Source organism: Terrapene carolina, unplaced genomic scaffold (assembly GCF_002925995.2).
Source record: "Terrapene carolina triunguis isolate 2854851 unplaced genomic scaffold, T_m_triunguis-2.0 Scaffold139, whole genome shotgun sequence".
NCBI classification, from domain to species: domain Eukaryota; kingdom Metazoa; phylum Chordata; order Testudines; family Emydidae; genus Terrapene; species Terrapene triunguis.
The window spans coordinates 9,599,991-9,612,672 of NW_020664490.1; the positions used below are offsets into that span (position 1 = coordinate 9,599,991).

Consider the following 12,682-nt stretch of genomic DNA (forward strand, 5'->3'; position numbering starts at 1 on the left):
GTTATCTCCTCATAGAAGGCAATTAGGTTAGTCAGGCATGACTTGCCTTTGGTGAATCCATGCTGATTGTTCCTGATCACTTTCCTCTCTTCTAAGTGCTTCAGAATTGATTCCTTGAGGACCTGCTCCATGATTTTTCCAGGGACTGAGGTGAATCTGACTGCCCTGTAGTTCCCCGGATCCTCCTTCTTCCCTTTTTTAAAGATGTCGTAAGCCTATTCGTTCTCCAGTTACCATACTCTGTTTTTTTTAAAAAGCACTAAGTGATACCTGAATTTTTAATGTCAGAAACCTGCGAAGAAAAGCTTAAAAACTTATTATTTTCCTCTCTGGGTCACTCTCAATAAGTAATGGCTGCAACAGCAATACATTGATTTGGTGGTACATCCCTAACCATCCTGGCTACTAGCCATTGATGGACCTATCCTCCATTAAGTTATCTAGTGCATTTTTGAACCCTGTTATAGTCTTGGCCTTCACAACATCCGCTGGCAATGAGTTACACAGGTTGACTATGTGGTGGTTGAGGAAGTACTTCCTTTTGTTTGTTTTATACCTGCTGCCTATGACTTTCATTGGGTGATCCCTCATTCTTGTATAAGTAACATCTCCTCCTTATTCACTTTGTCTACACCAGTCAAGATTTTGTAGACCTCTATCATAGCCCCTCTTATTCTTCTCCTTTTCAAACTTCCCAGTCTTTTTAATCCCTCCTCATACGGAAGCTGTTCCATACCCCTAATCATTTTAGTTACCCTTCTCTGTACTTGTACCAATTCCAATATACTTGAGATGGGGAATCCATATCTGTACACAGTAATCAAGATGTAGGTGTACTATGAATTTATATAATGGCATTATGATATTTACTGTCTTATTATCTATCCCTTTCCTAATGGTTCCTAACACTGTTAGCTTTTTTGACTGCTCCTGCACATTGAGCAGATGTTTTCAGAGAACTATCCACAATGACTCAACAATCTCTTTCTTGAGTGGTAACAGCTAATTTAGACCCCATCATTTTATATATATAGTTGGGATAATATTTTCTCATGTGCATTACTTCACATTTATCAAGATTGAATTTCATCCGTCATTTTGTTGTCCAGTTTTGTGAGATACTAAAGAGTTTGTAACTCTTTGCAGTCTGCGTTGGACTTAACTATCTTGAGTAGTTTTGTATTGTCTGCAAATTTTACCACCCCACCTTATCCCTTTTTCAAGACAATGTATGAATATGTTAAACAGTACTGGTCCCAGTGTAGACCCCTGGGGGACACCATTATTTACGTCTCTCCTTTCTGAAAACTGACTGTTTATTTCTACCCTTTCTTTCCTATCTTTTAACTAGTCACTGATCCACGAGAGGACCATCCCTCTTTTCCCATGACAGCTTACTTTGCTAAGAGCCTTTGGTGAGAGACCTTGTCAAAGGCTTTCTGAAAATCTATGTACACTATATCCACCGGATTCCCCTCGTCCACATGCTTGTTAACCCTCTCATAGAATTCTAGTAGATTGGTAAGGTATTATTTCCCTTTACAAAAGCCATGTCGACTCCTCTCCAACAAATTGTGTTCATCTAGGTGTCTGATAATTCTGTTCTTTACTATAGTTTCAACCAGTTTGCCTGGTACTGAAGTTAGGCTGTAATTGCCGGGATCACCTCTGGAGCCATTTTTTAAAAATTGGCATCACATTAGCTATCCTCCAGTCATCTGGTACAGAATCTGATTTAAATGATAGGTTACATACTATAGTTAGTAGTTCTGCAATTTCACATTTGAGTTCTTTCAAAACTCTTTGTGAGTAACATCTGGTCCTAGTGACTTATTACTGTTTAATTGATCAATTTGTTCCAAAGCTTCCTCTAATGATACCTCAGTCTGGGACAGTTCCTCAGATTTGTCACCTAAAAAGAATGGCTCAGCTTTGGGACTAGTTACTTCTGTTACAATCTCTTCTGTATGCCTCTCTGTGGAGAGTTTTAAGCAGAGACTACACTTCTGAGTGTGAACCCCACCTTTGGTGGGGCACTTTTCTCTTGGTAAATTAAGAACAAGGTCTTATTTCTCAAAATTATTGGGAAGCCAGGCTGTCTATCCTTAGATAACTAGGACAGTGGGCAAAAGAATTTTGCTTCTGGCAAGGTGGAACCTGTCTAGTTGTTTTTAATAACCAGCCAGTTTATAATTGGACAAAGTACGTTACCTTAACTAAATTTAAAACAGGCCAATTACAAATACTGAGAATCTTAAATCCATTAAATCCCACTGTTTCTCTGCTTACCACCATTGAGCCCTATCTCCTCTCCAGCAACATGTGGTCTAACCATGTGGGGATAGATTCACAAAAGGACTAATGTGCCTAGCTTGCATTTTAGGTACCTAAATTCCAGAATCAGGCCCCACTGGGGTTCACAACACCCCAGCTCATCTGCCCCTGAACACTATAGGCACCTAAACTTGCTCATCACCTACATTTTTGCAGTAAAAGTTTCTTAAACATCTATGTTTCTGCTTGTGAGCATGCACACTGCAACCCCACACCAGGCATCTGGATGCCTAAGCCCCAGAGTGATTCATGTACCAGGAGAGATTGAAGGAGCCCCACATCAGACTGTGCTATAGCCCAGTGGCAAGGGCACTCACCTGAGGAGTAGCATATCCCAGTTCAAATCCATTCTTCCCCTCATATGGAGGGGGGACTTGAACTGAGTGTTGCCCACAGGTGAGGTGAATACCTTTACCTACTGCTCACAAACCGGGGAGGTTACAGGAAAAAACCATCCCAATGTGTAGAAAGAACAGTAAATATGGCAGGCGACCAGCTTGGCTTAACAGTGAAATCCTTGCTGACCTTAAACGCAAAAAAGAAGCTTACAAGAAATGGAAGATTGGACAAATGACAAGGGAGGAGTATAAAAATATTGCTCAGGCATGCAGGAGTGAAATCAGGAAGGCCAAATCACACTTGGAGTTGCAGCTAGCAAGAGATGTTAAGAGTAACAAGAAGGGTTTCTTCAGGTATGTTAGCAACAAGAAGAAAGTCAAGGAAAGTGTGGGCCCCTTACTGAATGAGGGAGGCAACCTAGTAACAGAGGATGTGGAAAAAGCTAATGTACTCAACGATTTTTTTGCCTCTGTCTTCACGAACAAGGTCAGCTCCCAGACTGCTGCACTGGGCAGCACAGTATGGGGAGAAGGTGACCAGCCCTCTGTGGAGAAAGACGTGATTCGGGACTATTTAGAAAAACTGGACGAGCATAAGTCCATGGGGCCGGATGCGCTGCATCCGAGGGTGCTAAAGGAGTTGGCGGATGTGATTGCAGAGCCATTGGCCATTATCTTTGAAAACTCATGGCGATCGGGGGAGGTCCTGGATGACTGGAAAAAGGCTAATGTAGGCTAATCTTTAAAAAAGGGAAGAAGGAGGATCCGGGGAACTACAGGCCAGTCAGACTCACCTCAGTCCCTGGAAAAATCATGGAGCAGGTCCTCAAGGAATCAATTCTGAAGCACTTAGAGGAGAGGAAAGTGATCAGGAACAGTCAGCATGGATTCACCAAGGGCAAGTCATGCCTGACTAACCTAATTGCCTTCTATGACGAGATAACTGGGTCTGTGGATGAGGGGAAAGCAGTGGATGTGTTATTCCTTGACTTTAGCAAAGCTTTTGATACAGTCTCCCACAGTATTCTTGCCAGCAAGTTAAAGTAGTATGGGCTGGATGAATGGACTATAAGGTGGATAGAAAGCTGGCTAGATCGTCGGGCTCAACGGGTAGTGATCAACGGCTCCATGTCTAGTTGGCAGCCAGTTTCAAGTGGAGTGCCCCAGGGGTCGGTCCTGGGGCCGGTTTTGTTCAATATCTTCATTAATGATTTGGAGGATGGCGTGGACTGCACTCTCAGCAAGTTTGCAGATGACACTAAACTGGGAGGAGTGGTAGATACGCTGGAGGATGGGGACAGGATACAGAGGGACCTAGACAAATAGAGGCAACAAAAATGATTAGGGGGCTGGAGCACATGACTTTTGAGGAGAGGCTGAGGGAACTGGGATTGTTTAGTCTGCAGAAGAAAAGAATGAGGGGGGATTTGATAGCTGTTTTCAACTACCTGAAAGGGGGGTCCAAAGAGGATGGATCTAGACTGTTCTCAGTGGTAGCTGATGACAGAACAAGGAGTAATGGTCTCAAGTTGCAGTTGGGGAGGTTTAGGTTGGATATTAGGAAAACCTTTTTCACTAGGAGGGTGGTGACGCACTGGAACGGGTTACCTAGGGAGATGGTGGAATCTGCTTCCTTAGAGGTTTTTAAGGTCAGGCTTGACAAAGCCCTGGCTGGGATGATTTAGTTGGGAATTGGTCCTGCTTTGAGCAGGGGGTTGGCCTAGATGACCTCTTGAGGTCCCTTCCAACCCTGATATTCTATATTCTATTAAAAGTTTTATGGGGTAGATCCCTGGATTCTTGCTAAAATTGCATAGGTATCTCATGAAGAAAGGGTCTGCCGCTAAGAATCCCAAATGAAGGGACGTGCATCCCTGCAGCCTGGGCTTAAGCAGTTTCCTCCAAAAGAAAGGTGGGGTTTAGGACACATTCCAGCTTGACTTCTCCCATTGGCTGCTTTAGGTTAGGGCCCTATTTCCCTCCATTCCATGTATAGGGAGAGTAGGTGCCAAATTCAGGCTTTGTGAAACCCAGTGATTTTCTAGGCACCTAAACGATAGGTGCCCTTGTGCTTAAGTTTCTTTGGGAATCTAGCCTTTGTTGACTGGAGAAACTGTCAGTATTTTAAGTTGCAATAGTATTTTCATATCCCAATTACATTTTTACGAATTTTAAATCTAATCCTTTGGCACGGTCATATTTAAATTTCTCTTACAATCAGTGTTGAAATCTTGGGGAGGTTTTCTTGGATTGGTTTCTTTGTGAATCCTTCTCTATTTTTGTTGTAGAGATGGGCAGAATGCATTGATGATTGCTTGCTGTTTAAGCCAGGTAGCAGCGGGCCTGTGGGTGAGAGTCTAGAGTTTTTATGCTTTTCTGCCTATTTTCTTGACATTATAGAAGAACACACATCTTTCAGACTTATTTAGATTCAAGTTGGTTGCTGTTACTTTTTTATTGCCTCCATGCCTTAGTCAGTTGGCTTAGGTGACATGTTCAGTTTCTGAATATGCAGTCTGTTTGATGAATATGCATATTTTTGTTGCCTTTCTTCTTCCAATTACACTTGTTCTTTTATGTAAAAGTTTTTATATGAACAGTCTTTTAAAATAACTCTGAGAAAGTCTTTAGCTTAAATAGTTCTCAATGTAGTTGCTGATTCATTATAATAATTTTGAAGCAATTATTTTTCTTGTCTTCCTGAATTGGGTGAGTGAGTTGCTTGAGTGCTACCAGTAATTAATTAATTTTTCCCATTAATACAAATATTCTATACTTAAATGTCTTCTTACATTTGTAATTAGTTTAGCAAGATCATTTGATTCCATGTTGATAGGTAAAGCATTTTACCATGTATATAGCAATGATACTAGAAGCTCTGTACTTATCTAACATATTTGTAAGTATGTATTTCACAAAGGTGCTTTTTATTTCAACATTTAAGAAATAACCTAAAGATTTAAAATATTTCAAACTACACATCTTTTTCCTGGAGTTTTAAGGACACAGATAGAGGGCTTTATTTGAAAAGAGAAAAGGGGGAGGAGTGGGTTGGTATAGGCCTACTTTACCCCTACGTTTTATGCTTTGATAAGGACTTCAGTGTTGCTTCTCTTTGAAGTCCTTCTTCTGTTTACCAGTTGCAGTCTTTACAATTAAGAGTCCTATCAAATATTTTTATACAAAACATCAGTCACAATAAACAAGCTTACATCCATTTTTCTAAACATAAAATAAAAGAAATTGGCATAGAACGTTAAACCAAGATAAAGTTTAAAATGCAGCTCTTTTTTGAATTTGTATAAATACTCTTAGGGTGTTTATAAACAAGGTTTTCTGGCGAAGGAGGGGTTGTCTTCCTAACATTTGCTTTTCCGTGGGAGACAAACACCCCCCCCCCTAGAATTTCTTTGATTAGCTTGTACAATTTGTAACATAACTAGCTAAACATAATATGTATTTTTATATTCAAGCATACTGGCTATAACATGCTGGTAACTATGTAGTAATATTCATTAAAATTCAAGTTCATATCTACCCAATATTAAAAATAACTTGTAATAATTGACGTCTGTCCACCACAGCAAGAAGTGAGAGAAACAAGAAAAAGAGGGGAAGAGAATAATATTCGCAAGTTAAGAAAAAAGTCTCATTTCTGAGGACAGGCCACCTCTTTTATTCTCAGTGTTACTAACTCTCACAAATTTATAATAAGTAACATGATTTTGGCTCCTGCTTCAAGGCATTAGATGAAAAGCTCTAGTCTTCCCATGACTTACGAGAAACAAAATCAGAGAAAGACTTTTCCCTACTGGTGCTTTGTAATCCAGGGGAATGTACAAGTTTATAAACCGTGAACTCTCATCCACCTCTTTTGCTGTTAATGGGCCCTTCACAACCCTTATTCTGAACCCAAAACGTCATACTGTTACCTTGGGGAATAAGAGATGCGGGGAGTGGGAGGAGAGAATTACTATCATTCACCCATTTCACAGATGAGCAACTTGCATAAAATCTGTTCTGGCATTTCTGGTAATTGAACCCATGTCTCCAATCTGATGAACCCAGGTCTGATCCACTTTGTCACATAATCTTACAGAAAAAAATTAAATTAGGTGTTTCTGAGACCCGCACTAACCCCCTCTGGTTCTGTCACCTCTGGTGGAGAGGCCACGTGTTAAGAATTAATGATTCTGCTATTGCTTCAGTGCTAAAAAAGTCTAGTTTATTAGCCTGAGGCTCATGCTTTTTAAATCCGGAGGCCCCATGCTCAGTCCCAGCAGAAGACCCAAACAGAGGGGTTGTTATATTTGGTTATGCTGCTTATAGCCAATAGATCTGAAGGCTGTTTATCAAACCCTGCTGGTGACCCATGTGGGGATGAAAAAATATACACACACACATGCATAAAAGTTAATGTGAGGAACCTGAAGTAATTGTTGGAATGATTTCATATTGCAAAAAGTATTTAGAAGTGAATTTGGGTGTTGTGCTAATATTTTTCTTGTTGTGTTTTTAGTGTTTATATTTTGGGTAATGGGAGCTATCCCTTTAAGAGCAGGAGGTGGCAACTTATTATAGAGTGTTTGAGACTGAGTGCAATGTAAGGGAGAAATTTTGCCTATCTCCAGAGAATGGAAGAACCTGCCTGTGTAAGCTCCAAAAAGGTCAGCATGTGATTTAATAAGCTTATCTTACCAGAAAGCAAGCCTCATTCTCTAAGGTGTGGTGTTAGCATTTACTGGGCACTTTCTGGCCTCAGGACATTGCTAATGAGATATAAAGCTTTTCACCTGTAGTTCACTAGTTTGAATCAGGTTCAGCTCAGCAGAGATTAACAGTTACTCCCATCTAATGGAAGTTTCATACCACTAAACGATTTGAGTTGCCTGGTCCTAGTGCCAGCTCCCACGTGACAAATTCATCACCATGCTTTGCACTAGATTGTATGTTCTTTCAGGCAGGGACTACCTCTAGCACAATAGGACCCTGGTTTTGTTTGGGTCTTCTAATGAGAGGTCCCGCAGCAGGGGCCAGAATTGGATTACTCTTGATAAACTTGTCAAAGAGGACAACACTGTAATTGTGTCTCTCACATTGGAGACAGAGAGGATGATTTTAAAAAAAATCAGAAATCTATGATTTAACCTTTGGCTCAAAAATTGAGATGATGGTGCCAGTTTGTTTTTGTTACCTCATAGTCTTTGAGGTCTGATTTATTATTTTTGAACTCTGGGGATGGCAGTACTACATTCCAGAAAATAAGGCTGTGTTTGCGTTAGTTGCTCCACTAGCATCAAAGCCAAATGAGACTCATAAAAGTGGCAAATTTACAGCCAATTTACTTAGCTTCCCTACTTTCCAGTATTGTTGTACCCAGTCTAGTATTAAGCAGCTGGTGTGCTGTAACTGCTGTGATCATTGCTTATTCTGCTGTTCATAACTATCTTACTGTTCCCTTGTGCTCCTCCCATCTGTTTGTTTTATCCACCTGTTGAGTCGTCTTGTTTTAAATTTAGATTGTGATCATCTTGTGGCAAGACACCTCCTAGCATTTCCCCCTCTGGCAGTGCTGGGGGCTGTCGTAAATAAGCCCCACTCTGTATAGTGGGTGTCTTCCTCCTCTGTTGTTCTCTTGTCAGTATTTTCAAGGTAGGCCTCAGGGCAGGCACAAGGAGTGCTCCTCCAGCAAACAAAAAGAAACCAATTTTCAAACACAAAACAAAGGGGGACATTTTCCCTGTCCCCTCGCTGGGCATGGGGGTGCAGTGTTGTTGGCCTGTTAGCTGAGGTGTCGGTCCTTCCCCTAAACAGGGCACTCAGTTTTGGTTGTTTCCCCTATCGGAAGGAGAACTGCCTCTCACCCCAGAGAAGCCTATATCCCTGCTGCCACTAGCCCTGCAGCAGCTTGTCTCTCCTCTCCTTCTCTGGCCAAAGGAAGGGTTTTTAAAGGTCTCAGGCAGCCCTTTACTGGGTTCAGATGTCCCTATTTGTCCTGAGGTGTAACCCCTTTCCAGCTTATAGGAAAAAGGGCCTTTATCATTCTAAGGCTAACATATCTGCCTTCCACCACTCTCTTGCACCCCTACCCGTGAGCCCTTCCCCCCAGCCATCATACCTGGAGCCGGCTGTGCGATCTGCAGTCAGTTCGCTTTCAAACCATGCCAAAGGCACATACGTACACATTCATGCTCCATACTCTCCATTTCCTCACCCTCGTGTCCCACCCCAATACTAAGTGGCGGGACCTATTGCCATCTGTTGAGGGTAAGGAACCCCGGTGGGCCAGTCTGTATTCCAGTTGGTGCCTCCCTCGTGGAGCTGTGAGCACAGGCATATACCTGGTGCGGTTCACCTCTATACCTGATGCCTGTTCCTTTTGCTGCGTGAGGGAGACCCAGGCATACATCTACCTTGAGTGTGTCTGGTTGCCGCCCCTTTTCCGGCTCCTCCTGGACCTGCTTTTGCAGTTCTGGCAGCACTTCTCCCCCAACCTTCTAATTTATGCACACCCCATCCATGACCCCATGAAATTGTGAGACCACCTCGTCAACCTCCTCCTAACGGCCAAAGTGGTCATTCATAACACCTGGAAGAGCATGTTGGCCGAGGGCGTGCTCTGTGGGGCCTATTTCCATTCCTCTCTCCATTCACCTATCCGGGCAGAGTTCCTCTGGGCCGCATCTGCTGGCTTCCTTGACACCTTTGAGGAGCAGTGGGTGCAGTCCGGAGTTCTCTGCTCGGTGTCCCATTCAGGTTCCGTACTTTTGACCCTTTGACCTTCACACCTGTACTTGTTTTCTCTTTTGTTGTCCCCCGTATTTATGTGAGTCCCAGGGTCAGGAGCTCCCCCCCTTAGGCTGGGGGAGGAGCCATTAGCTATGGGCAGGCTTGCACTCCCTGGAATCAAACAGGACCACTCTCTTGCAGTTGCCTAGTCTGACTTTGTCCCAATCTGATTTGGACAGGAACTGTTTCTGTTCTGTTTGTATGGTGCCTACTACAGAGCCTTAGGCTCTAGGCAACCAGAATACCAATAATAAGTAGTAATAAACTGTGGAAGGAGGGAATATGTTTTTTCAGTGTTTGGACTATAACCTGACAGCAAACAGAGTTTTGATCATCTGCTAAAACATTGAATGACTCACTCACATCTCTAGATATGTTAACGAGTATTGGAACATCGATATGAAGCTAACCTTTCTATGATTAGGTTCCTAGTACCTGTTAGTTTGGGACACCTTCCTGCAAATCACTCCTTAAAATTTGTTTCTCCTAGAAATCTTTCCTGTCTTTTTCTTCTCATCAGTATCACACCCTTGGCTATCTCCCATGATTTAAGTTTTGTTTTGAGGTTCTTTCATTATAATCTCTCAGGAGGAGGTTCAGTGCCTTAGTCTAGACTTTGGAGAGAATACTGCTTCCACAGTATGGAGACGTAGACTAACACTACTCCGCCAGTGGAACTTATGTGGGTTGACATGGAGAGGCATGAGGAGATGCATATATCTGAAGTAATTAGGGATATGCTTTCTGACCACAATGATGCAAGCACATAGAATATAGCATGGTAGGACCTTTTGGCTGGGAGCACAGTATCACTATAATAATTCATGCGTCAGTTGATGTAGTTGCAGGCTACTACCTTGAAATTCAAATTCATCTCTGCATTTTATGTGGGAAGAGGTCACGTGTATAAAAATATTTTTCTCTATATAAAAGACTACTTCTTTTGGGTTGGATCTAATAACAATGTCCATATCTTCAAATACCCTGTGTAAGGCAGAGACTATATTTCAGACAAAGACCTTAGAGACTAGAAAATGTGCTTCACAGTGGTTCCTAATAATGTTTCATCCATGAAATGGGACAGAAATATAGCCACTGAAATAAAGAACGTTGTTTTGTGCAAGTTAAATTTTTCCTGAAAAAGTAAGCTAGGCTATTTTATTTATACCTCACAAATTGTGTGCTAGCCATCACCAAAAAGGTGGGAAAGATGCAAGGGAGTTTTCTAATTTAACATACAATATACTAGTATAGGAGATGAATGGGGAATCAAAAAGAAGAAAGGACAAATGAATAGACAGTGATGTTTATTGCATCTTATTAACTTCCATTGAGTTTTTTAGTTTTTTTTATAGTCTGTTTTATTAAGAACTCTTGTTTGAATGGAGAAATACTGGTTATAAACTATTGTAGACAATGTGTTTTTAACTGGCATGGATCTATTATTTTATTGAACTGGCAATTTCTCTGATTATATAGGATTAGTCTTTCATGCAAGTAATGCCACAATCAGGTTAGAATTAAAAAAACAAAGCAAAACCCTTCTGTATAGTGTTCCGTCCAACTGGTATAACTTTGATGGCTTGGTTATTGTTAGCCCATATTAGATTTTCATTGCCTAACATTTGATGTTTCTGTGTCTCTCTAAAAACTGTGATTAGTTTTTCATTGAAAAGGAAACATTATCACATCAGGAATTTTGGTTCTACATAATATAATTCTGAAAAGTTTGTGTTATTTGCAGATGCTAACTTTCGTGTAGTTAGCACAGTACTCAATCTACTGCAGGAAATGCAATCCCTTGAAAATGCTGCTGTCACAAAGAGCAGGTACATATAGTACATTTAAAAGGTGGTGTTTTTTGTTTCTTCCAGAAGGTCCTCGGCCATCACAGAAAGAAATCATATCACTACGAGCATTTATGCTTCTGTTTTTGAAACAGCTTATATTGAAGGTAAAATAATCTTATTTGAGAATGTTAGCAATTTGATAAATGTAACAAACTTGAAGGTCCAAAGTAGATATTGAGTAGTTTCTAATGAAGCACTAGATGCATAATTCCTGGCAATTATTTTGTCTAAACCTTATTAATATTATTAATTGGTCTGTGCCAATAATACTTCTTAACCCCCCCCAAAAAAACAAAACAGAACAAAACAACCCACACCTACAATGAATGAACTTTTAGGATATTTCATATCAGTCATACTACATTGCTTTTATATCTGTTTCAACACATTTATTTTTAGACCAAAAAGGTACAGACTCCTAACTTGCTCTATAGAGTCCTTTAAAGCATTTGGGCCAGATTCTCTACTCTGGGGCACTGTGGTAGAGATCTAATTGGTACAAGAAGGGGAGAGGTCAGTCAGGAAGTTACTTACAGCTTCTTGATTCTGTCTGGCCCTGGTGCAGTTTAGAGTAGTCTTTGAGCTGCTCTTATGTGTCCCAGATGACACATTGTAAGCAGTGGATCATCTGTCATTTGAGAATAACCAGGGTGCAAGGTTCAGTGTGTTCTGCCTAGGGTTACCATTCGTCCGGATTTACCTGGACATGTCCTGCTTTTTGTGTTAAAAATAGCGTCCGGGGGGGAATTTGTAAATCACTAAAAATGTCTGGGATTTCCCCCCCATGCAGAGCTGGGAGGGCTGCAGGAAATTCAGCCGCTCGCATGGGGCTCTGGCAGCCAGAGCCCTTCCCCCGCAGCTTGCCGGGCTGGACTCCGGAGCAGCTGTAGAGCTGCTCCTCCCCGCCTCCCCCTCCCCCGCATTCTGAGCCGGCCGGCCTGCCGGGCCGTTTGCATCGGGCCTCGGCCGCTCCTCCTCCCCTGCTGCCCAGCGCCCTGCTCAGGCAGCACTGGGTGGGGTGGGACCGGGTTGTGTGTTGCGCTGGGGAGCGCAGCCACGTGTCCGGCTCCGCACAGAGCCCAACACCATGTTCTGAGCGGCAGGGCAAGGGGGCCAGGGGGCAGGAGAAGGGGCAGGGAGATTTTGGAGGGGGCAGTCAAGAGACGAGGGGGGGGTCGGGAGTTCGGGGGGGGTGGAGAAGGTTTTGGGCAGTCAGGGTACAGGTAGGGGGTAGGGTCCTGGGGGGCAGTTAGGGTGGGGGGTCTTAGGAGGGGGCAGTTAGGGGACAAGGAACAGGGAAGCTTAGGTAGGGGGTGGGGTTCTGGAGGGCAGTTAGGAGCAGGGGTCCCAGGAGGGGGCAGTCAGGGGACA

At 42.5% G+C, this 12,682-nt stretch overlaps 1 protein-coding gene across 1 annotated transcript in view; it reads left to right on the plus strand.

Moving 5' to 3' along the window:
* The window catches only part of LOC112121265 (neurobeachin), a 959,539-nt gene that overhangs the window by 248,455 nt on the left and 698,402 nt on the right, over positions 1-12,682 (plus strand). Inside the window, exon 14 of the mRNA XM_029911962.1 lies at positions 11,336-11,415. Coding sequence (XP_029767822.1) covers positions 11,336-11,415 — 80 coding nt within the window. The remainder of the gene's footprint in view (positions 1-11,335; positions 11,416-12,682) is intronic.